The 23,448-nt window shown below is 40.8% G+C and overlaps 1 protein-coding gene across 1 annotated transcript in view; it reads right to left on the bottom strand.

Annotated features, from left to right (window-relative positions):
• Positions 1 to 23,448, bottom strand: part of LOC306982739 (transmembrane protein 132C-like) — a 180,473-nt gene that overhangs the window by 99,806 nt on the left and 57,219 nt on the right. The window contains exon 4 of the mRNA XM_079582565.1: positions 1,090 to 1,233. Coding sequence (XP_079438691.1) covers positions 1,090 to 1,233 — 144 coding nt within the window. The remainder of the gene's footprint in view (positions 1 to 1,089; positions 1,234 to 23,448) is intronic.

Here is a 23,448-nt window from a genome sequence, read left to right as displayed (position 1 = left end):
TGTTTAAGGACATGTTCAAATGGTCGGTGTGACAAGGTGACTCATGCCCTCAAGTGTGCACAGCCATCACTCTTTACTGACCCAAAATAAACTAGTGTTTGGCTGCTCACTTGCTCCGTCTTTACTCCAAATTTCACTCACATCGCGATTAAATGTACTGCTCATCTGACTAAAGAATTTAGCAATGAACATGCTGCTCATCAGAAACTGACTCAGGCTCTGGTTAGGTCGTCCTAAAGTGGCTCTCGACCCGAGAGGGGCACTTTTGGGTCAGTGTCTCAGAGCAGCCTGAGCCGAACTCTGTGTGGGAGCAGAGTTGTTCTTTTTTGCACGAAGAAAGAATGAATACATGCACTGCGTGAGTACGTTGGGATTAATGCTCAGACAAGGAAAAATTCAAATCAACTTTAAATCATCAAGGTAAGTCTCTCTTCTGCCCCTCGGTCCCTAACTGCTGCAGTGAGCTTTCCTCTCCATGAGCAGATTAAGGTCCTTTCTCCTCACTTCTATCAGCCTCATTGTACATAACTACTAAGGAGAGGAGTGACCACTGCGTTAACATCGGAGAAATGCGCACGTGTGTGTCGGTGCTTTGACAGGTTGATGCCCGTTGTCATTGGAATAAGTTGGTTCAACTTTGAAGTAAATGCTGTTGGAATTAGAGCGGTCTCGCTCAACCCACAAGGTGCTACAACATGAGTGAAAATGCACTCAGAGTTATGTTTTGTTTCATTGATGAATTGTTGCTAAATAAATTGCTACTCAGTCTGTCATCTAAAGAAGAGACCAGGAAGTGGCCGGATGTCAGGAAGCGATGCTGCTATTCAGCTTATTTGGAACATTACAGCACAAAAAAATACTCTACTACCCATAATTTCTGGTTAATGGCTTGATAGCCTTTAATAGTCCTTTGTGCACTGTTTCATTCTGTTCATGCCAGCAAAAGCTTGTTCAGATGTCTTCTATGCTCAGAAATTAGGGTTGAATCATTAACCCTTTTTTTATGAGGTGTGAAATAACAAGCTCTAAAAGTGTTCTAAAAATTTGCATTTGACCATTCATATTTCATCAGAGCCGAGTGGGACATACCGTTGAGAGAAACTGTTCTCCTTCCTGTGACAGTGAAGGGTGACAATCCGGTGCCCCTCGCTTCGGACATCCTGACTCACCGTCCACATAACAGGGTTACTGGCTCTTGCCCCGAGAAACACTATGCCATCCTTCAGCCGCACTCTAGAAAAAAAAAAAATAAGAGAGAGAGAGAGAGAGTGAAAACTCAAGATGAGGTCAAAGAAAGACATTGGGTTAGAAGATGCTCTTCAGGGTCACACTTGCTGCTTTCCTGGCACACAAAGCCTGGCAAAATAAATCAAGTTAGATGGTGCTTTAACACGCCCCACGCAAAAGGTCAGGAAACAAAAGCTTCAAACATCGCTCAGTTTCAGAAAGCACTGGACTGGATACTCTTCTAAGTTATGCGCCAGGCAAGCGCAAGCAGAATCTCATTTACTAATTGTTTTAATGTAATGAATTAGAATGAAATAGACCATTTTACCACACTAGGGATTTACATTTCCTTTTTAAATGGCTGTCACAATTACAATAACCTGATTATGGCTATTTGAGCTTGACGTGATCATTTTGCATAATCACTGAAATGGTTTCTCTTCAACCATTAAATTATTGTAACAGAGATGGAACAATACCGTTTGGGTTCTCTGTTTTCCATTTTGTGCATGAGGAAATATGTCTTCTGGTGTCAACATACGCTTTGTGTTTTGCTTAACTCAACTAAAAGTCATTGAAGAACTTTTTTTTTTTTTTTCAGTTGCATGCGCTTGTCACTTTGGCCTGCAGCCGTCAGTCTTCATCACAAATACATTCAGCAAATATATTTATAAAAGACAAACAAAATGCAAGGCACTAATTCATTTTCTAATCAGGACCATATACAACAAATTTTGTGCAGATCTATAATAAAAAAAAGGGAGGGAGATTGGGTTTCGGAGTCTGTAAAGGCGACCCTGTGCGGTGCTCACATTAACTGGCGCTCATAAACGATGACCGTTAACCGAACAAGAGGCCATTTCAGCATTTTACTATTGTTCAGACTGCTAGCGGCGCACTAATACAAAATAGCTACTGTTTCGAGTTCATAATGTAAAGCGACCTGCTTGCAACTGTCACCAGTGTTTGTTTTATCATGATCTGTGTTGAACAACCTTAAGTATGACATGCAGTTCGATAGGCACTGTCATATCAAAACTCAAAGGTCAGGTGTATCTTATCCTGGCTTTGTCTTCTGCAGACACTGCAGTGTGAAACTACACATACCTTTCAGTCATGTGACTTTTGTTGTTGTGGTGGCCATTTTCAATACCAAAGTAGAATTATGCACGACAACATGCAAGAATAGCTCTACTCAGGCCATACACTGCGTTCCAAATTATTATGCAAATTGGATTTTTGTGTCAAAAAGGTAAAAAAAAACAATAATAATGAAACTCATGGATGGTATCGTGTCTTGGGGCTCTATGAATCACTGACATTCATCTCAGAGACCTGGGATTATTAGTTTTCAGGTTAAGCCCAGTTAAGGGAAAAACTACTGAAAAAGGGTGTTCCACTTTATTATGCAGATCATCATTTTCAAGCAATATGGGAAAGAAAAAGGGTCTTTCTGCTGATGAAAAGCGTGAAATAGTTGAATCCCTTGGTCTCGGTTTGAAAACCTTCGATATTTCATGAAAGATTAAGCGTAATCATCGTACTGATAAGATATTTGTGGATGATTCAGAGCACACTCCGGTTTGTGCAGATAATGGCACAATATGGACGGTTTCTGCCAGACAAACACATCAGATTAAGAGAATAGATGCCACAAAGCAGCATACAGGTATTTGAAGCTGCTGGTGCCTCTGGAGTCTCCCGAACATCAAGGTGTAGGACCCTCCAGAGGCTGCAGTTGTGCATAAACCTTCTATCCGGGCCTCCCCTAAACGGTTAATTGAATGCTGAAGAACAGAAACGGCTGCAACGGGCTCAGTATTACATGAGGACTCATTTTCAAACCGTCTTGTTCACTGATGAGCGCCGTGTAACCCTGGATGGTCAAATCAATGGAGTAGTTGGTGAATGGCCACAATGTCCCAACAAGGCTGTGACGTCAGTAAGGAGGTGGCGGAGTCATGTTTTGGGCCAGAATCACGGTGAGAGAGCTGGTCGGCCCCATTAGGCCCTTTTAGGCTCCCTGAAGGTGTGAAAATGACCTTTGAAATATATATGGAGTTTCTGACTGAGAACTGTCTTCTATGCTACAAAATGAAGAGCCGTGCTTTCCCAAACAAAATCCTCTTCATGCATGACAACGCACCATGTCATACTGTAAAGAATACCTCTGCATCACTGGCTGCTATGGGCATAAAAGGAGAGAAACTCATGATGTGGACCCCCTCCTCCCCTGACCTCAACCCTGTTGAGAACCTTTGGAGCCTCAACAAAAAAAAACTTTGATGAGGGTGGGAGGCAGTTTTCATCCAAACAGCAGCTCTGGGAGGCTATTCTGACATCCTGCAAAGAAAGAGCTGAGCCACACATGTTGAAGCCATTGACAGTTGTTGACAGCTACTAATCGGTAGCATGCTAACGTCTTGAGCAGCTTAAACACTGACTCAGGCTGAGACTCTGTTGACATGACAAACAGTAAAAATCACAGAGAAAGGTTTTCTGTTTCCTCTTTGATGGGTTCATTTAGTCTGAGGAGTGAAGCAGATCTTTAGTAAATCCTGCTTTAGCTCGACAGACAGAGCTGCTACATCTGTTTCACATTTGCTGGTTATATCACATAAACGTACGTCTCTGGGGCTGTGTTTTTACTCTTGTCTTCTTGAGCAATGATTACGCGTACATAAAATGCCACTGTCAATCAGTTGTCTTTCATTTTCATCCTGAGTAGAGAGATATTGTTACATGTTGTACTGCATAATGCTACTTCGGTATTCAAAATGGCCGGCGTAACTATGTGTGATGTAATTGGAAGCACAATAGGCTATTATTTCTGTAATTCAACTTAAAAAGTGAAATTACTATAGGATATAGACAAATGACATCCAAAGTGACATATGCCAAGCCTTTGTTTGTTTTCCTTTTGATGATTATGGCGTACAGTACATTTTCAAAATATTCTAATTTTATGAGACTTTTAATTTGGGGTTTTTACAAGCTGAGCCATAATAATCAAAATTACAACAAATAAAGAGCACTATTACAGTTTTAGGCAATACTTCAGTTTGTAGATTTGAACTTTAAATATTGCATTAAATGTAGTGCAGGCGTTTTGGTTTGTCAGTTGTTATTGTCAAGCAAGACAGTTAAACATTTGTATAGAAAGGTCAGACACCCACGTCAAAAATGTGGGTGTTTAAAAAAATACCATTTATATAAAGAAGAAGTTCTTTATCTTAATAGTATTTTTGCTCAATTTTCCCCTTGATAAAGGACACTGCTATCAAATTAGTGTGCCGAGCTCCATGTGGATAAAAAACATCCATTCTGTGATTCTCTGCTTGATGCTTTTGCAGTTTGTGTGCCATCTTTGCTTTAGCCCACCATTCTGTCCTTCTCCATTTCGCTCAGTCACAGCCAGTGGAAAGCTGTTCAATCACAGCGAAAGCATGAACCCTTTTCTTTCTTTACCCTCTGTTCTGACACGCTGCTGTTATCCTCCCGTTCTGTCGCGTGAAGTTATCCTGAAGGACACCCACCGCTTTCTGGAGTCTCTTTTACAACATGACAAATTGCTGTTTTTCAAAGCTATTGGCAATGGAAGAAAGACGCTGGTCCTAAACGTAAGTGAAGCAGTAAGGTGCATTTCTATTATGTGAATATGTTCCTTTACATGATAATATTTGTGAAATGGTCCGTTTGTAGCTCTGGGAAATGCAGTAATAGTTTGTAATTATTTGAATGAATTGAGTTCCTTATGTTCGTATTGTAACAGCACAGATTCTGCTACCCTTCTGTTGTAAGGCCACACATACAGTATGAGTGACAGCTGGCATGACAGACAGAATTTCAGCCATTCAAAATCGGACGTACAGTAACAGTGCATTCCACAGGCCCTGTGGTGTATCAACTGCTGCCCTCTTTGTTTTTCTCGCCTGGGAAAACAGCCATTATAAGAGCGTATGGGCAGACTTTTCAACTCATCAGGGCGCAGGCTGAACTTAATCACTGAACTAAGGATATGCATTATTTCTTTCGTGCCGCCACGGACTAAAATGAGGCACACTTGATCCAGTCAGCAACAAATGAACTATTACATTAAGACATTAATAATTGATATACTCTCCCTCTCTTCTGGTGCAGCTGAATTGTTTGCCTTTTTCAGTGAATTGTTTGCCTTTTTCAGCGAACCACGTTGTTTTTCTGGATACTTTTGTACGTCTTTGAGAGTCCTAAATGGTCCTGAAGAAAGCACCTTTTTGAAGGTAAACAAACTGCTAGCTTATCAGCTAAACCCATTTGAGATCTACAAACATCTTCTTCTGAGACACTGAACAGTGAAGAGGCACCAAGAGCCCCCACACCTGCAGCACGGAGTAGGCATCACAAGAGGAGCTACAGGAAGCAACAAAAGGGACCAACGAGGAGATGGTGATAGACTGTGGAGGGAGCTGTGCAGGAGGAAGAGGAAGGACGAGGTGGAGCTGACCAGTGCAGGACACCACGCTCTGAGACGGGGACAAGCCCAGGAGGCGGTGCACCGTTTCAGATGATCAGAGGAGACAGAGGGCAGCTACAGTTTCTCCATCCTCCAAGGTCATGCGGGTGGAGTGGCTGAAGGACAACGAGATCATCGACCCGGCCGAGGACAGGAACTTCTACATCACCGTGGACCACAACCTGATCATCAAGCAGGCGCGTCTGTCCGACACGGCCAACTACACCTGTGTGGCCAAGAACATCGTGGCCAAGTGCAAGAGCTCCACCGCCGTGGTCATCGTCTACGGATTTCCCATCAACCAGTGCTCCTCCTGTGACCAAAACAGTGAAGATGGCGACCGCGACACAACAATCTTTCACCAAAGAAAAAAAAGAGTGGTGCGCACTGAATGGGTGCTGCTGCCGGATGCTCTCTCATCGAAAGCAATTTCTCCATCTGTAAGATCAATAAAGTATCATCTTATCTTATCTTATCTTAACGATATTGGGACTGTAATATCAATCTGGATATTAGCATCATGCTGCTAATAGACATAACACTAAATATGCTTAGTTGAATCTAGACTAGGTCGAAGGACAGCTAATCTAAGCATATTGAAAAGGGTGTTATAGGAGGCTCCAATAAGCATAATATAGGACTGAGCCCATGTTCTGAAATAAAACAAATAAATGACGAAAAACAATACTTAGAAAAGTGCTGTGAGGTGCGACCGTGACATCTAATTTGTCAACAAGCTTCATTTGTTGCATCAACTGGGCTAACTTTGATTTCGAGTCATACAACAGCATGCCAGGGAATTTTCTTTAAACGAATACATGTGGCTACAATTTGTGTTTGTGCAATTATGTTGTCAGTCCGGAGTTAAGTAAAAGACAGGGTATAACAACAACAACAGCTCCACATGGGTTGAATACTTATTAGGAGGCAGGCAGGCACCTACTCTTTCATGCATTTCAAGCGTCTTTGTTTCACAGTACTACTTTCTAGAAGTATGTGGCAGAAAGAACAAAGCACGTCGTGAAATGTTGCGTAGCGTGTGGTTGAAGACCACAAAAAAACAGCACAATCATGACATGATGATGAATAAAGCACGCACTGGCTTTCTTCATGTTTTACAATCATAGCGACTGGTTGTGTGACAGTTTTTTTTGATGGTTTGGTTTGTGAGACATCATCGCCTTGACACTGTGTTTTGGTGAGTGATATTTGCCTAGGGACAGGGCTGAGTCCATTCCACTCTCTGCACAATATAACATATGAAGAAACATAGTGAAAAAACAAATCTACTATCACCCCTGTTTAAGTGGTAATTAACCTAATGTATATTTAGAATGTAGATATAGTGATTTGTCTTCAGGGCACCAAATAAGGCATTATACAAAGCCGTTAAATTTAACAAGAAAGAATTCCCTGGTGAGTGAAGATTTTGTTCATAAAGAAAGTGACATGCAAGAAGTGCACAGTAGAACATTCAAATATTCAAAATATTCCTGTAATTTCCGGAGCAGGACCGCACTTCATGCCCTTACACTTTATGAATTCAGTGATTGTCAATTGTTTGTGCATTGTTTGAGAACCACAGTTTCAATTATATTGTGCAAAAAACCCTGAAGGGTTTTTGATTCTGACCATGATGACTTCTCCAGACCCATTGTCATACGAGCTCAGGGTGATTCTGCACTCTGCACAAACAGCAAGTGTGACCACCTGAATAAAAAGGCTTCAAAAACATTTCCTCTCTTGAACTAATAATTATTAACGAGAGGAGATAAACTGTATTACTGTTGAGGAGTCGCAATAAATCATCCGTGAGAGTCCTGAGCTAATCTTCATTTGATAGGACACAGGGAGAGGGAAGGCTGCGGGACATAGCTCTCCTCTATAGCAAATAAATGAAAGTGGGAACAATTACTCTGATATCTGTACAGCCTCTAAGCCCGCCTCTTTTGGTTCACCACATCACACACACAGTAAAGGCAAAGCAAGGTGGATGACCCTGCGTCTTAGTCAGCCTGTAATACAGATGAGGCGGGCGCATATATTCATACATAACTAACACCGCACTCCAGAGACATTATTAACCAACTCTATGGAAATACTTCAAACCCGTCACAGAAACAGCCTCTTAGATGACAAATTGCTTCTGTGGTAAGTGAAATTAATCAGAAACACAAAAGTATGATTTTATAAGAATGTTTTTGGTGAATCAAAACATACCTGATTATGTTACGAACCCTGTGCATATATACTTTGTATGTACTCTGGTCTTTGTCCACCACCACCACGATGTCCGGGTGGTTAGCCACTACCATTTTGTCAATGTACATTCAGGTCCATAAATATTGGGACATCAACTCATTTCTTATGTTTTTGGCTCTATAAACCACTACAATGGATGATATAAAACAACAACAACAATTTGCCTCTACTGTAAATGTCTTCAGTTCCTGCCTCTTCTTGGGACATTTTCCCTTCAGTTTTGTCTTCAGCAAATGAAATGCTGCTCAGTTGGATTCATGTGAGGTGATTGACTTGACAAATGAATAGCATTTCACTTCTTTGCCTTAAAAAGCTCTTTGGTGGCTTTGGCAGTATAGCTTTAGGTCATTGTCCATCTGGACTGTGGAGCCGCGTCCAAGCATTTGGCTGAATATGAGCAAATAATATTGCCCGAAACACTTCAGAATTCCTCCTGCTGCTTTTGTCAACAGTCACATCATCAGTAAATACAAGGGGACCAGTTCCATTGGCCCAAACAGGCCCATGCCATGATGCTGCACCACCATGTTTCACTGATGAGGTGGGGTGTTTTGAATCATGAGTAGTTTGAGCACATTCTTTCTCCATACTTTTCTCATCAAATCACTCTGGTACAAGTTGATCTTTGTCTCATCTGTCCTAGGATGTTGTTTCAGAACTGGAAAGGCTCTTTTTAGATGTTGGCAAACTCTAATCAGCCTGAGGCTCACCAGTGTTACCACCTTGTGGTTAATGGTCTGTATTCTCTCTTGTGAAGTCCTCTATTGATTGTTGGCTTTGACACACATACACCACCAACAGACCTGTTGTTGTGAAGTGGATTTCTTCACCAGGGACCACATTTGTCATCTGTGATCTTCTGGGTCTTTTGGTGTTGTTGAGCTCACCGGTGTGCTCTTTATTTTGAATCATGTTCCAAACTGTTGATTTAGCCATGCCTAATATGTTTGCTATCTCTCTAATTGGTTTGTTTGATTTTTAATGTCTAATGATGGCTTGCTTCACTCATAGTGATAGCTCTTTGGATCTCATATTAAAAATAATAGCAACAGTATGAAAAATGCAAATATCATACTGTACTTGAAATGAACTCTGGACGTCTCATCTGTTCCTTATGAATGGGATAATGAGGGAACCAGACCATGGAACAGCTGAGCAGCCAATTGTCCCATTGCTTATGGTCCCTTCAAAAGTGGGAGGCACACATACAAATGCTTGTAATCCCTACGCTGTTCATGATGTAAATACTCTCAAATGAAAGCTGAAAGCCTGCAGTTTAAGTATATCTTTTGATGTTTCATTTGAAATCGATCGTGGAGGTTTATAGACCCAAAACATAAGAATTGAGTCGATGTCCCAATATTCATGGACCTGACTGTATATGCCTCTACATAGAGCGAGAAACTATATCTATAAATTATAAGTGATCATTAATTTCAAACGAGAGGATACTGGTGACGGGTGAACTGAACTCAGGACTGTTTGGGGCTGCAGTGGAGTTCACTCCAAGTCAGTTATCAGGGGAGCAGATGTTCAAGTGTGCTTAGAGTGCACGGACACAGCCAGATGCAACGATAAGAACAGAGCTAATACAATTAATGAGTTTTGCGGCTCTTGCTGCCATTATCAGAGCTAGTTAAAAGTGCCGGTGCGTGGCAGCGCTGCCAAAGCAGGACAAGATTAACATTATCAGATGGAGCAGTTCATCTCCACTCAGGCTTGACACTGAGTTTCTCTATCTCACATTCTCATTCCTGTCTGTTATGGCCACTCAAATGCAGGGTTTCTCACAGCATCAAAATCACCCACTTTGTCATGTTTGCACAGGCCATATAGTTAAATTTCTTTTTTATTCAAGGAAGCATTGTCTGACACCAGCTTGCAGTCGAAAAGACAAGTTTGGTCAAGGGCTATGTGGTCATCTGTACACAGCATACAAATGAGCCAGGTCGGCCTCTGACTGGCAGTAGTTTAGAAGTACAAGTTTATAAAAGAGACTCTTCTATTCTGCAGGAATAAAGTTTGAATAAAATGCTGAAGCGATTGAAGAGAAATAAATATCGCAAAGACTTAAAGCTACAATGTTTAATTTCAGAATATTAACCACATTTCACACATTCATGCTTTGAATCAAACTCTGAGTCACACGAACAGAAATATCTAACAGTATTTTTTTAAGAATTGGATTTAGCAAAAGGTTTTTTTTATCTCTCAAAATAAATAAAAACATCTCATCTGCTGTTGATTGCTGATTTAGACATTATATTTGTTTGGGCATTGTGTTTGCCTGGACAATAAATGACTTATTTGTTTCACTGTTAGCCCTGTGAAGCATCTCCTGCTGTGACATTGGTCAACAGAAAACAATGTATTTGGACATGAATTATAATTGTCAGTTTAGCAGAATCAATTATTTTAAGGTTTGTAAAATAAAATAAATGACTGTATCTTTTTAAATCAGAAGCAAAGAACTGGAAATGAAGATTATTATTTTATACATGTTTGTCCATCTTCTTTCCAGACTCTAACAGCAGCCTAAATAAAAAACATTGTGCTCCATACTGAGTTAAAAGCAAGCCTGTTTCTCCACATCTACACTCACAGTCAGATGGCTGTAGCTTGCTCTGCACAGCAAACGTACATCACGGCGTGTGCCACTTCATGGAGAAATGGACTTGTTTTTAGACATGTTTTTGACTGAAGGAGATGAGTGCGTGTGGCAGCGCTGCACTTTCAACGGTCTGCACTGTGTCTTTCTTATGGTGTTAAATACAGAAGGCATGTGCGCATTCACTGCAGTGGAAGAAATGCAAAACGGTAAATGAGAGGATGAACAGATCATGTGCAGGGGATAGATAGAGACAGAATCTCTGGAATCGCCCATATATGGTCATGTTTAAAAACAGTTAAGGGGGAAAACAATTTGGAGTAAAATCTAAACTTTCTCTAATTATTCAAAAAATACTTTAAGAAATGCTGAATTATGACTATGCTTTTCTACTAAATAAAGATACAAAGACATGGAGAGGAGAAAAGTGGTTCAACAGCCCATAAAAACATAAATAAAGAATGCTAACAGAATGCTTCATGTTAGCATTGCGCTAATGCTAACGGCTAGCTAGTGCGAGCTACAACTGCTGTTTTTTCACTTCTACTGAACAATCTGCTGAGAGAAACAAATTTAGACTTGACTTTATTTGTATGTGATAAATAAGTTTATATTTTGCCAGAAAATGGCTAAAAAGAGTGAAAAATTGTGTTTCCCAAAAAATTCTATTTTCCCCCTCGGCAAGGCCACGCCCCCTTCTATGACGAGATGCCGTCTGTGTCTATGATGCAGACGGCATCTCGTCAGAATCTTTTGGGAAACACAATTTTCCACTCTATGTAGCCATTTTCTGATGGAATACAAACTTGTTTATTGCACATGAATAAAATCAAGTCTAAATCGGGTCCATATGAATATTTTTTCACAGCAGATTGTTCAGTAGGAGTGAAAGAACAGCAATCGTAGCCACCCCTAGCTGGCGAGAGCATTGGCACAAAGCTACCATGAAGCATCATGTTAGCATTCTCCGTTATTTATATATTTATGGGCTGCTCCTCTCCATGTCTTTGTATTTTTACTGGGTGGAAAACTATATCAATAATTCTGCATTTTGTTAAAGTAGTTTTTGAATAATTAGAGAAAGTTTAGAGATGCCGTCTGTATCCATATGCACATATCCTTGTTGGACACCTCTCTGAATAGGAAAAACAAGTGGAAAATTGTTAGCTGTGTTGTTTACAAAACTGAAATAAGTGCGTGTCCTAGCAAATTCCTATCATTCGACACCCCATTATCCAAATACTTTTTCAAATGTTTTCTCACAGTCTGTACAATTGTAAATTTGAAGCCCTTGGAAGCCATTCACAAACAGGCTCTAAAGGTTTGGACAGGAGAACGAGGCAGCACCAACACAGTCACCATCATACAATCCGTTTGGCCAGGGCAGTGTTCCAAAATGTGTTTTCAAGTTTTTCCATACTATACAAATGTATAATCTCCCATGTGAATAATAAAAAAAAAATCAATCAAAATACGCAACCTTTACCTGTGAAGTAAAACAAATTCTAATCTCCTGGTCCAAAAATATGTATTATGTACTGTGATTTAGTTTGTACATTTTTTCTTTATGATATTGGCCAAGGCCTTTAGGGGCAAAAATGAAAAATGCAAAATGGACAGATGCAAAGGTAAAGGCAGTGAATAGCGTTCTGTAAGGTTGATGAATTGCTGTTGTGATACTGTTAGACTGTGATGGATTGTGACTGTAAGAGGGGTTTAATATTGGGGACATTTTAGAGCATTTTATATTATTGATTGTGCACCGTTAATGTATTTCTGTAAGCACCAACTACGGATGGAAACTATAGTGCATTCAGAAAGTATTCACACTCCTTCACTTTTTCCACATTTACTGTATGTTACAGCATCAATACGCCCATTACCACATAATGACAAAGTACAAAATAAAACATCTTTATTATAGATTTTTTTTTAATTAAAATATGAATTGCTTTGTTGAGACACCTTTGGCAGCAATTACAGCCTCAATTCTTGTAGGGTATGGTGCTACAAGGCACTCCACCTGCATTTGGGGTTCTTTTCATTTTTCTCTGCAGATCCTCTCATGCTCTGTTAGGTTAGATGGGCAGTGTCGCTGCACAGCTATTTTCAGGTCTTCAAGTCTCAAGGACTTTGACAAACTTGTCCTGAAGCCACTCCTTTGTTATCTTGGCTGTGTGCTTCGTGTCGACCTGTTGGAAGATGAACTGTCACCCCAGTCTGAGGTCCTAAACGCTCGGGAGCAGGTTTTCATCCAGGATGTCTGGCCACTCTTCCATAAAGACCTGATTGGTGGAGATAGTTGTCCGTCTGTAAGGTTCTTCCATTTCCTCAGAATAACATTCTAATAAGGTTCTTGCAGTAATGGCCAAAAAACCCAGCGCTCTGGAGCTTGTATCGCTCTTCCTGAAGCAGATTGCTTCGAAACACTGCGTCGGAGCCTGTTTCAGGAACAGCTGGTCACGTGACTGTCTCGAAAACTGCTTCATTTCATTCCTCTGTGAGTTGCGTATCAGTGTCTCAAAGCGGGTCATCGGCTCAGAGCATTTCTATGTGCCGCCTTCAGCGGTGAGGCGCTAAACCATGGATGTTTTCTGGTCCATAGACTGCAGCGATGTAAATCATTGGTGATGTATAAATGAGCTGTATTTCTCCCATTTCCCATTTAAACGTGTTCAAGTGTCTGCGCCCGGCTGTGGGCCTGTCAGAATAAACGCTATTCCTATTCTTTACAAAGTCCTGCTTTAGAAGAGATACTAAAGCAGGCGTGGATGGCTGACAGCGAGGGAAACATAAGGAGCACCATCTACGGCAATTAATGGGAAAATTGCCTCTGACTGAATGAAATAAAAACATCACGCATCGGCCTATGATTGATTTGATCATTCAAACATCAATATCAGTCTGCAAATAATACAACGCTCTGTTGTGGTGCTTCAGTCGTGTTTTGGAGAAGTCGCAATAATAAAGTTTGTCCACAAGAGGTCAGTGTTCAAACAGAATGAAACTGTTCTGAGACTTAGAACCTTACGAGACTTTTTTTGCCAAGAAAGTCTTAAAGTGTTACAATGCTTCACTCGGCCATCACTAGGTTCTTGGGCACCTCCCTAACCAAGGCCCTTCTCCCTCGATCAGTTTGGGAGAGCGGCCAGCTCTAGGAAGAGTCCTGCTCTTCGGGACCTTCAATGCTGCAACATTTTTTCTGTACCCAGATCTGTGCCTTGTACAAAACTGTCTTGGCAATATCCAGACAGTTCCTTTGACTTCAGGGCTTCGGCTGACTGAGGTGCACAGTAAAGCCCGCGGGACCCAACGCTGACCCAACTGCTGTCCCAAACTAACTAAATAATTTTTCATTTTAACTTAATTTATTCATTCTCTCTGAGAATGAGAGCAACAAACGCACGCGCTTCATGTCAAATGAGTTAGTGCAACATGGCACTAACATTCAGCCAGACTTTCTTCCACAGAATAAGCATAAAAACTCTGTGCACTCGATCTTCTGGAGATCCGTCGTAGAACTTGCTGCTCTTCACCTCTTTATCCAATGATTCTCTCTCGTCATTTGTTCCATTTGGAAAAACCTCTTTTGCATAATCCACAACAACAAACAACAGGCCTGTCTTCACCTACACTGCGCCCATCGCCGCTTGTTTTACATGTCTAAAGTTAAATATATAAATAATCGTCAGTCAGCTCTGCTCCTCTACACCCTCCCACACACGGCCCTGGCCCCGCCTCCAGTGAGGCGGGACGTGAGGGGAGAGGGCTGTTTACCTTTGAGCGAATGCTCATTAGTTTTTTTGTGTCATTTCTCCACTGCTTTTGCTGAAACTTTCATTGACACAGGCGCTGTCACTGCTGCTGGAGTTTGGGATCTTTACATCAGAAACTTGTTTTATTGGGGAGAACTGGCTCTTGGGCTGAGATAGTGATATTCCTGCAGAATAATGTGACATGTTTTGTGCACTTTACTGTACTTTTTTTTAAAGATAAGATAAGATAAGATGATACTTTATTGATCTCACAGATGGAGAAATTTCATTCGATGAGAGAGCATCCGGCAGCAGCACCCATTCAGTGCGCACCACTCTAAAAAGCTTTGTAATACATATAATCATGCCTCCATACCTCACACATTCTCTCTTGAACATTTAAGTGAACAGATGCAGCACTTTGGACCTGACATTGCTGTAATACCATCCCCTAGTGGCCGGGGGCGACTCCAAAAAGACTCTCTGGAAACAGGATTCCAATGGAGTCTTTACACCTAGCACTGCCTAAAAGCCTGGCTCCAAAGTCTTTTTCTTTTTCTGAAAACATTTCTTCATAGGAGGAGATTGAGCAGCCATTTTAATTTCACAGACCACTCGAGATCATTACTCTGAATGGAACACCGGTCATCTTTGATTGAGACACAGGGAGGACCACAGGAAGTATAGTTCTTAGCATTCAAGACGATTGTATTGAATGTAGCTTATTTGAGGAGATGTTGACTGTCATCAGACGCGAGACACATTTACGATCATGCCAGATACTGCTGTGTCCAAAAGAGCCGACAATTTGCTTTCCACCCTATGGGAAAGGGGAGGACCAATAGATTACAATCAGCCAAATTGCGTGTGTCAAATGCATGCAGAGAAATTCAAGTTGTGGTTTAGTGTCTAGTTCTAATTTCAAATCAGCCGATAAATGCCTTATCCAGCTTGGCAAGCACTAAGCAATCATTATAATTTAACCTCATTATAAAGTAAGCAAATCAGCTGTATTGAAAAATGATCTCATTGCAATCCATATGTGTGACTGTGATTAGTCTTGCAATTTATGAAAGAATTGCACTGGGTGACTTTTTAAACTTATTTGAAAGCATTCATATTTTCTAAGGCATGACATATTAACTACAAAGCAAACTTAAGAAGCACATGTCAGTACAAGTTTGTTGATATCAAAACTACTGGATACCACATAGAAACATAAAACTATGTGCAAAGAATATCATTAATTAATTATAATTGCAGCATTTGTGTTTAGATGTGCAGCCATTCAAATTGCGAGTTTGATTTGACTTTGATTAATTATTAAATGATCATTATCATTATTATTGAGCACCATAATTGTATCTTTTTCTCTCTCTCTAAAGCATTGAAACTAAAAAATGTTGCTCCTGCTTTGAATCAGGCACGAGCAGTTTGCATATCAGAAGTGAATGGAGAAAATGACGAATCAGGCCACATCTGAAGGACACCATCCAGAAGACTGCTCCAACAGGCAGCTTTGGGACCAAATTATACACTTTAAAATAGATGTACAGAAGTACTATGAGAGTAAGATAAACTGCATTCTAATGAGTTGTCATCAAATGTGAGCCGGTCAGAGCTTCATATCCGGAGCACATCCATGACAGATCAAGAGCCATCACAGGCAGCGGAGGCGTGGAGTCAAGTCAATGCTCATGAGCCCTGGAGCTACTCTGATGAAGTTTTTTTTTATTATTAGAGCTTCTTACATTTAAAGCAGAACTAAGTAGCTCATGCACCAAGAGGCCATAAGCGCCACTGCAGGTGTCGTAACATGTAGTGATTTTTTAGTCATTAATTGTCCATGAGAGTAGATGCTACACTGACAGAAAAGAGAAAGGGAGAGAGGGATATTGTACATCCAATTACACAATGGAGATTATTTTTTTCTCACTGAAATATGGCTGTAAATACTGTGGCTGTATAGAGAAGAGAAGAGAGAGGAGCTGGAGAAAACCTGGAGGGTGAAGGCATCAGTGGTGCCCGTGGTCGTTGGGGCACTCGGGACAGTGACCCCCAAACTGGAGGAGTGGCTCCAGCAGATCCCAGGAAATACATCAGACATCTCGGTCCAGAAAAGTGCAGTTCTAGGAACTGCAAAGATACTGCGCAGAACCCTCAAGCTCCCAGGCCTCTGGTAGAGGACCCGAGCTTGGAGGAAAAAGAGACCGCCCGCGGAGGGTGAGGAAGAGTTTTTTTAATTTTTTTTTATGTTTTATTATATATATGTTTATATATGTGTTTTGGAGTAAGTTACTATGTTGCTTATTGTGAAGCAACATAGTAACAACTTACACTTATATATATATTTGCTCAAATAGAGAATGTTGTTTTGGTAATCGCCAGGAGTACATCTGATAAAAAGTACAATCATATAATTTCACGTGTCTTCTATCTTTGAGATCATCCCTGAGATCTTCCCAGCTGCCTTTCTTTTACAGCAACAATGAAGAAACCCTGAACATCGCTCATACTGTATAAGATGGCTAAGCTTCAAGAAAGGCTTTCCATTGCGTCCATGAAAGGAAACAGAAGGACTGAAGACTGCATTCACCTTCTTCTTTTAATTTAATTTTTATTATTATTATTATTATTTTATTTTTAGATAAGAGTGCTGGGAAAGATTTTCCGACTTTCCAAAATTATATATAATTTGTTTTATTTGGTCGGCACCGCGCACGCCGGTGTGTTAACTCTGCACCGGAGTTTTTCATCAAAAGGGTTAAAACTGTCATGTATTGTACTGTTAGTACGTTTGTGTACAGTAATTTACATTATATCTCATAAATAAATAAATAATTGCAACCTTCGCAATTTGGTAATTGTGATTAATGGCAATTTAAACTTGACTTCATTTCAGCTTATTGTGAAGTGTAGGAGGCTAGTAAAATGACAAGGGCTTGGTGCATAGCTGTGTACATGAAAGGAAACCAACAAGATGATGACACAGGGAGGCGTGACGGCGCAACTCCCCACTGTGAGTGTAGCGCTCACCTCCCGTCAGGCGCAAGCACCGCTCTTCATGACAAAAATACACAAACATCTAACAACACCACCAATCTGTGGGACATGCCAGTTCTCATTCAGCTGGCAACATTTGCAGAGCAAGCACACAATTTCAGATTAACACAAATGTCTAAAGTGTGTCAACATGGATTTTTATAAGATAATAATTTTTGGAGCAAATCAAGTCTGGGGCAGAGCATATGCCAAGCAACATAGTAACAACTTAGAATGTGTCATATGCCAAAATACTGGATTTTAGGAACCGTAGATTAGCTAAAGGAATGGGGTCATGTTGTAGCCGGCAGAGGCAGCCTAATTCTTTTGGCTGCCATTTGAATTGAAGCTTGGCTATTTAAAAAAGGGACTATGGCAAACAAGCACCCCCTGCTTACAGTAAAACCCATTTGATATCAGGTCAAGTCCAGGGAGTGAAATGAGATTTTGCGCTGGATGCTCCATTGGATGATCCAGAACTGATCCAGTATTTTGGATGGACATGACAGGGCCGAGGGGTATAATCTCAGCATGTAGTCCAGCAGATTAGGCATAGTTGGTAAACCTGATGTAGTAAGAGTTACACAGATTAACACTGATGAGGTCATTTATGATGCACAGCTGTATTGGACTGAGCAGCCTGGGTTCAAAATGCGATGTACTGACCAATACATTTTTAGGACTGCATTAAGCAAATGATCAAGGATAAAATGTTAGTTGTAGAACACAATGAATTATCTAAGAAGTCTAATGGTGACATGTTGATTGGTGGTCACTAGTGATGCGCGGGTCAAGGTTTTTTTCAGCCCGCGGAGCCCGCATTTGGAGCAGGTTGTTACCCCCCCCCCGCCCCCGCAACCATTAAAAAGTATGCGTTATAAATATGATCCGTCTGAATTGACCACGGCTTTAATTCCGTCCTAAAATGTGCTCAAACTGTCATTTCTCTCATACGCAGAGCACTGGAATCAGGAGAGGGGTAGTGGTAATGCAAACTCGCACACAGTCGCACATACTGTGGAAAATGGGAGGCATTGAGCTCCAGAAGTGCGTTCTCTGGATCACAAGCTGCAAAACGCTGCTTGTTTCCTGAAAATCCGACAAATATTTACGTCAAAAACCTGCTCTAAAGATGATGAAATGTTGTTGAATACAATGAATGTGCGTCCGGCGACAATGAGCAGCGGTGACCCGTGACCCGTGACCCGCCCCAACCTGACCCGCGATCAAAGGAGAATTTCATGACCTGACCCGATCCACGGGCAGCTCGCGCTTTCTCTGAATGGATGATCATATTAGTGGAGAAGTCTTTCCCTTTACATCACATACAGTCCGGAGGAACTCATTGTTAGTGACGAGACACTGCAGGTTAATAAATAAATACATTTTAAGATGTCAACTTGAAACTTCTGCATAAAGTACATAAGAGACAAAAATGTGTTGCAAGTGTTCTGTTATTTTGTGTTTAAAATAGAAATATAAGGCATTTATCCATAAAAAATGTTTTTATGACCAAATATTGATAAAGGATTTAGTCAGATTTCATTTTATCTTTGTTTTAAAGAGCCAATTAAAGCTAGGTCTAAATGTTTTGTAATTTTATAAAATGCAAAATTAACCACTACTTCTGATGTGAAGTAAGTGATAATACGTATTTAAGATACTGTGCAGAACCCTCAAGCTCTCAGGCCTCTGGTAGAGGACCTGAGCTTGGAGGAAAAAAGTACAGATATGCTCAAAAGTTTACATACCCTGGCAGAATTTTTTTTATTTTTGGATTATTTCTCAGAGAATATGATAACACAAAAAGGTTTTTTTTTACTTAGTAGTTGTGGGAAGCCCATTATGGTTTACATACCCTGGTGATCTTGGCCTGATTATATGCACACAAGCTGACAGAAACGGGTTTGAGTGGCTACTAAAGGTAAGTATCTTTACCTGTGATCTGTGTTTGTAATAATTGTAATTGTATAAACGGTCAGTGACTTGCATCTTTCATCCAGTGCTGCACTGACGTTTCTGGTTTCTGAGTCATGAGGAAAGCAAAAGAACTGTAAGATGATCTGCAAGAAAAGGTAGTTGAACTGCGTAAAATGGGAAAGACAACCACGGTACTGAGAGTATCTATCAGCAGTTGTTGAAACCGAACCACGGTCAGATCAATCAGCAAAAATTTCAGCAACAACTCGCTAGAAAATTGTGGATGAGATGTTTTAAGAGTTAACTTCAGTTGAAATACAGGACTCTGTGGTGTAGCTGGTTCAAGATGTACAATAAGGAGGCACTTGATGCAAAATGGGCTGCACGTCCAAGCCGACAGAACACATGCCACAAAGTATTCACTTACAATATGCCAAACAGCAAAGAGACAAGCCTCAACATTTCTGAAACAATGTCATTTGGTGTGATGAAACCAAAATTTGACTTTTTGGCCACAACCATAAACGTTACATTTGGAGGAGTCAACAAGGCCAGTGATGAACGGTGCACCAGTCCTACAGTGAAGCACGGACGGGGGGTTGCTTTTGAAAACTTGAAAACTTTTGTTCCTCCTCTCCTCATTTTGAAAACGGGCTTTCTGGTTAAGCAAACTTTGCAAACTTACAGACTATCACTTTAATAGTGAAGTGCCTTGTTTGCCTCTGCTACAAATAGCTAACTATTCATTAAGCTTATTAGATCATAAAGACTGTTGTGAGAGGTTTGAATACAGCCTGGGGAGAAACACAAAAGGCAAAACTACATTCAATCTATTCAGACAAAACTAACAATTGAAAACATTTTGTATTATTGTGTGCATGGGCTTTCACAAAGTGGCATTTGTCTGAAGAAAGATACTGTATGTGGTAAACATCGCCTATATATGCTCTTGGTTTATGTTCACTTCCATTTGCAAGACTGCTTCTATTTTTTAGGGACCTTATAGTTTATCAATGTTTATAGAAATGCGTCCATTGCAGTTTTTTCTTTGTCATAACTGTCCTTGCACTTTGAGAGCAGGCAACGCAACATACACAACCTTGAGTGTTGTATTAAATTAAACCGCGTTTAACTGATAAGAAGTAAAACGTTTTTGCTGTAGAAGTACAGTACATATGAGAAAAAATGTGTTGATTGTGTTTCTTGCATTCAATGTTTCCATATTTTCTGCACAAAAATGCCCAAATTGCCTTGACGCTTAAATCTGAATAATGGATAGAACAGGTTTAGGTGTATGGTTTTATTTTGTAGACATATGAGTTGCAAAAAATTGTTTTTAATATCTGGGTTTGAAAAGAAGCTGGAACACAGAATGCTGCTGAGTCACGGACTTCCACACCTCAGATCTTTATCTACAAGTCAGAAAAATGTTCACTTTTCATTCTTGGTTTGAAGGTTACGTCTGTATAAAGCCACTGATATGCTCGACTGTAGCTAGGCATTGATATCATAAGAGAAAGGAGAGCGAAACTTGTGAATCAAGAGTGGTGAAAGCTGTACGTCAAAACATTTTAAAAACCTTCTTTGGTATTCATTGCGTGAGTCACTGAAAGGCCATTATCAACAAAGAGAATGCATACTCACTCCGATAAGTCTAAATGTGCACTGTTGAGGAATGGTTATATGTGGGACTGAGGCAGAAAATCTTAGAGGAGATGGAGCCATGATTTAAGGTCAGAATGTTTTACTTTGATGAGGTGGTCAGGGTAAACAACGCAATCTTTCCTTAGTTGCCAGTCCTTGTCTGTTCCAAGAAACAAAACAGTCCCTCCTTTACTGTCGAGAGTGATTTGGAGTAAAACACAACCCTATCATTTGCAACGATTTAAAAATCAATGCAGGTTCACAGGTTATGTTTGGTTGTGTTTCGCTGTGGTTTTCAGGGAAAAAGCGATCAGTTGCATTAGCACTTGTAAACAGAGTGTGCTTGGGTGTCTTCTGTCTTTTAGTAACTTTACCATTTCTTCATGTGCTCACTCTTGCCTGAATGCACACTGTCGTTGTGTCCTTGGGCAACACACTTCACCCTCCTTGCCTCCAGTGTCTGCGTACATTTGTGTATGAATGAGCGTGTGAATGGATGAGTGGTTCCTTGATGTAAAGCTCTTTAAGTGCCTAAACAGGTAGCAAGGCACTATATAAATGTGACCATTTACCATTTATTTATCATTTGCCTCTAAGGTTCAAAACATCAAAGCAGGACAGAAATAGAACACTGTTTTTGGAGTTAAAGTGGACATACCATGCATATGGGGATTAAAAATAGACTCGACAGAGCCACAATGATCTATACTCTCTGTTTGTTAAGGCAGGACTTTCTCCAACACTCCTGCTTCTCCATGTGTGGGACATGTATCCCGTCGCCTCATCACTGTGCACACACACGTATCCCTCCACTGTCATCATTACACCCTGCAATAGGTTTAACAATAGAGCGCTATGTTAAAATCGATCTGTTTGCATCCGCGGGCCATGGCAGTGGAAGGACAGGTGAGTGTGCACTGATGTGTGAGAAGTGTGGAGAGGCAGACTGTCAGTCACTGTCTGCCTATTAGAAGAGCAAAAGTGTCGCCAAACTTCATTCGTCTTGTGAAAAGGCTATAATCACATTGTGTAGAAGAGTACACTTTTAAGAGTGAAGCACTTCCACAGCAGAGCTGACACACCTAACCGGTTATGTAATTAGTAACAGTGAACATCCCTATCTAACACATATTTACATGTAAAGAGAACGGAGAACATTAATGGATACATACATGCTGTAAGGATTTTTTTGTCAGTGAAGCATGAAGTGTCCCCTTGTCAGCCTGTATTTACATTTTACTTCCTGCTGTGTGCATTGACCGTCGCCCGTGACAGGGCTGTAATTTTCTTCAGTGGAACATCAATGACAAAGAGATCAAAAGCATCCTTTCATTCACTAAATGTACCTTCCTGTCTTCCTCAATTTAAGTCTGCAGCCACCTATTACATACAGTATATGCACATAGGGCCAGATCTTGCGGTGGCGCACCGGGCGGCACAGGCTCTTGGCGAATTATTTTCTGAGTGGCTGAGCTATAAGTGCCATTCGCCTCCGCCATTTGTGAAGGGGCGTCACAAGAGGAGGTGACTGCACTGATGGCACGCTGACATTCATTTCCTTGTTTACATTGCGCTGCCTTGCGTTCTTTCTTAAGTCTTAGGCTCTCACAGGTGACGTCACGCACATGTGATTCTGAACCATGGTGCCGCCAGGAGGACAAAATGAAAGTGCAGGCCTTCGTACCCCATAATAAATTATCAAAAACTTTTGACCAAAAGTCTAAAAAGTGCGAAATATGGCTAATAATAAAATCAATGTTGCGAACACACACGCCCCTGTAGGCGACACAAACAAACGAAGGAAGGAGAGGAGCGTAAAGTTTCATAGATTTAAGATCAGATTTAATATTCAGGAAGTAACAGCGATTAGGAGGGGACCGTCCGTCCCATGAGTGGAATTGCTCACTTCACGTTATTAGAGCTAAGAAAATAAATACCTACTCTACATGCACAAACACACTATCAAGTGTCTGCTAAAGCCTCACAGTAGATGTTCCCATGCGGAACAAGTGAGGACAGTCCAGTCACATCAGGCTTTTGAAACAAGCACTTTCTAAATGTACAGCAGGACTGTATTGCCGGTGGATGTCTTAAAATGATGTTCGAGATATTAATAAGGTTTTGAGTGGGTTGTGTTGATTGTGGAGCATTGTGGAGGCGAGCCTTTTGCCCCCCAGCATAGTGCGCATGTGCGGGATCACCTACAGTCAATACAATACAATAACATTCAACGTGCGTATAGGCACTGAGAAAACTACAAATATTTGCCTAAAAACAATACTCCAATGTTTAGGCCACTACAGGAGATTTTAATGCCACCAAAAAAGCTAAATGGTTATTTTTTTCTTCAGTTTGACAACTGAAGTTGCCTTCTCAAAAGGAAGGTGTTTGTGGCATTGGTGGTGGTAGACTGACTTGCAAACCTTTTGGCTTAGTCAAAAATACAGCAAATGCACATAGACGGATGCCATGATCCTGCACAAGATGACAATGAT

This window comes from Gobius niger, assembly GCF_951799975.1.
Source record: "Gobius niger genome assembly, chromosome: 2".
Lineage (NCBI taxonomy): Eukaryota > Metazoa > Chordata > Actinopteri > Gobiiformes > Gobiidae > Gobius > Gobius niger.
This window is presented reverse-complemented; position numbering and strand designations above follow the sequence as displayed.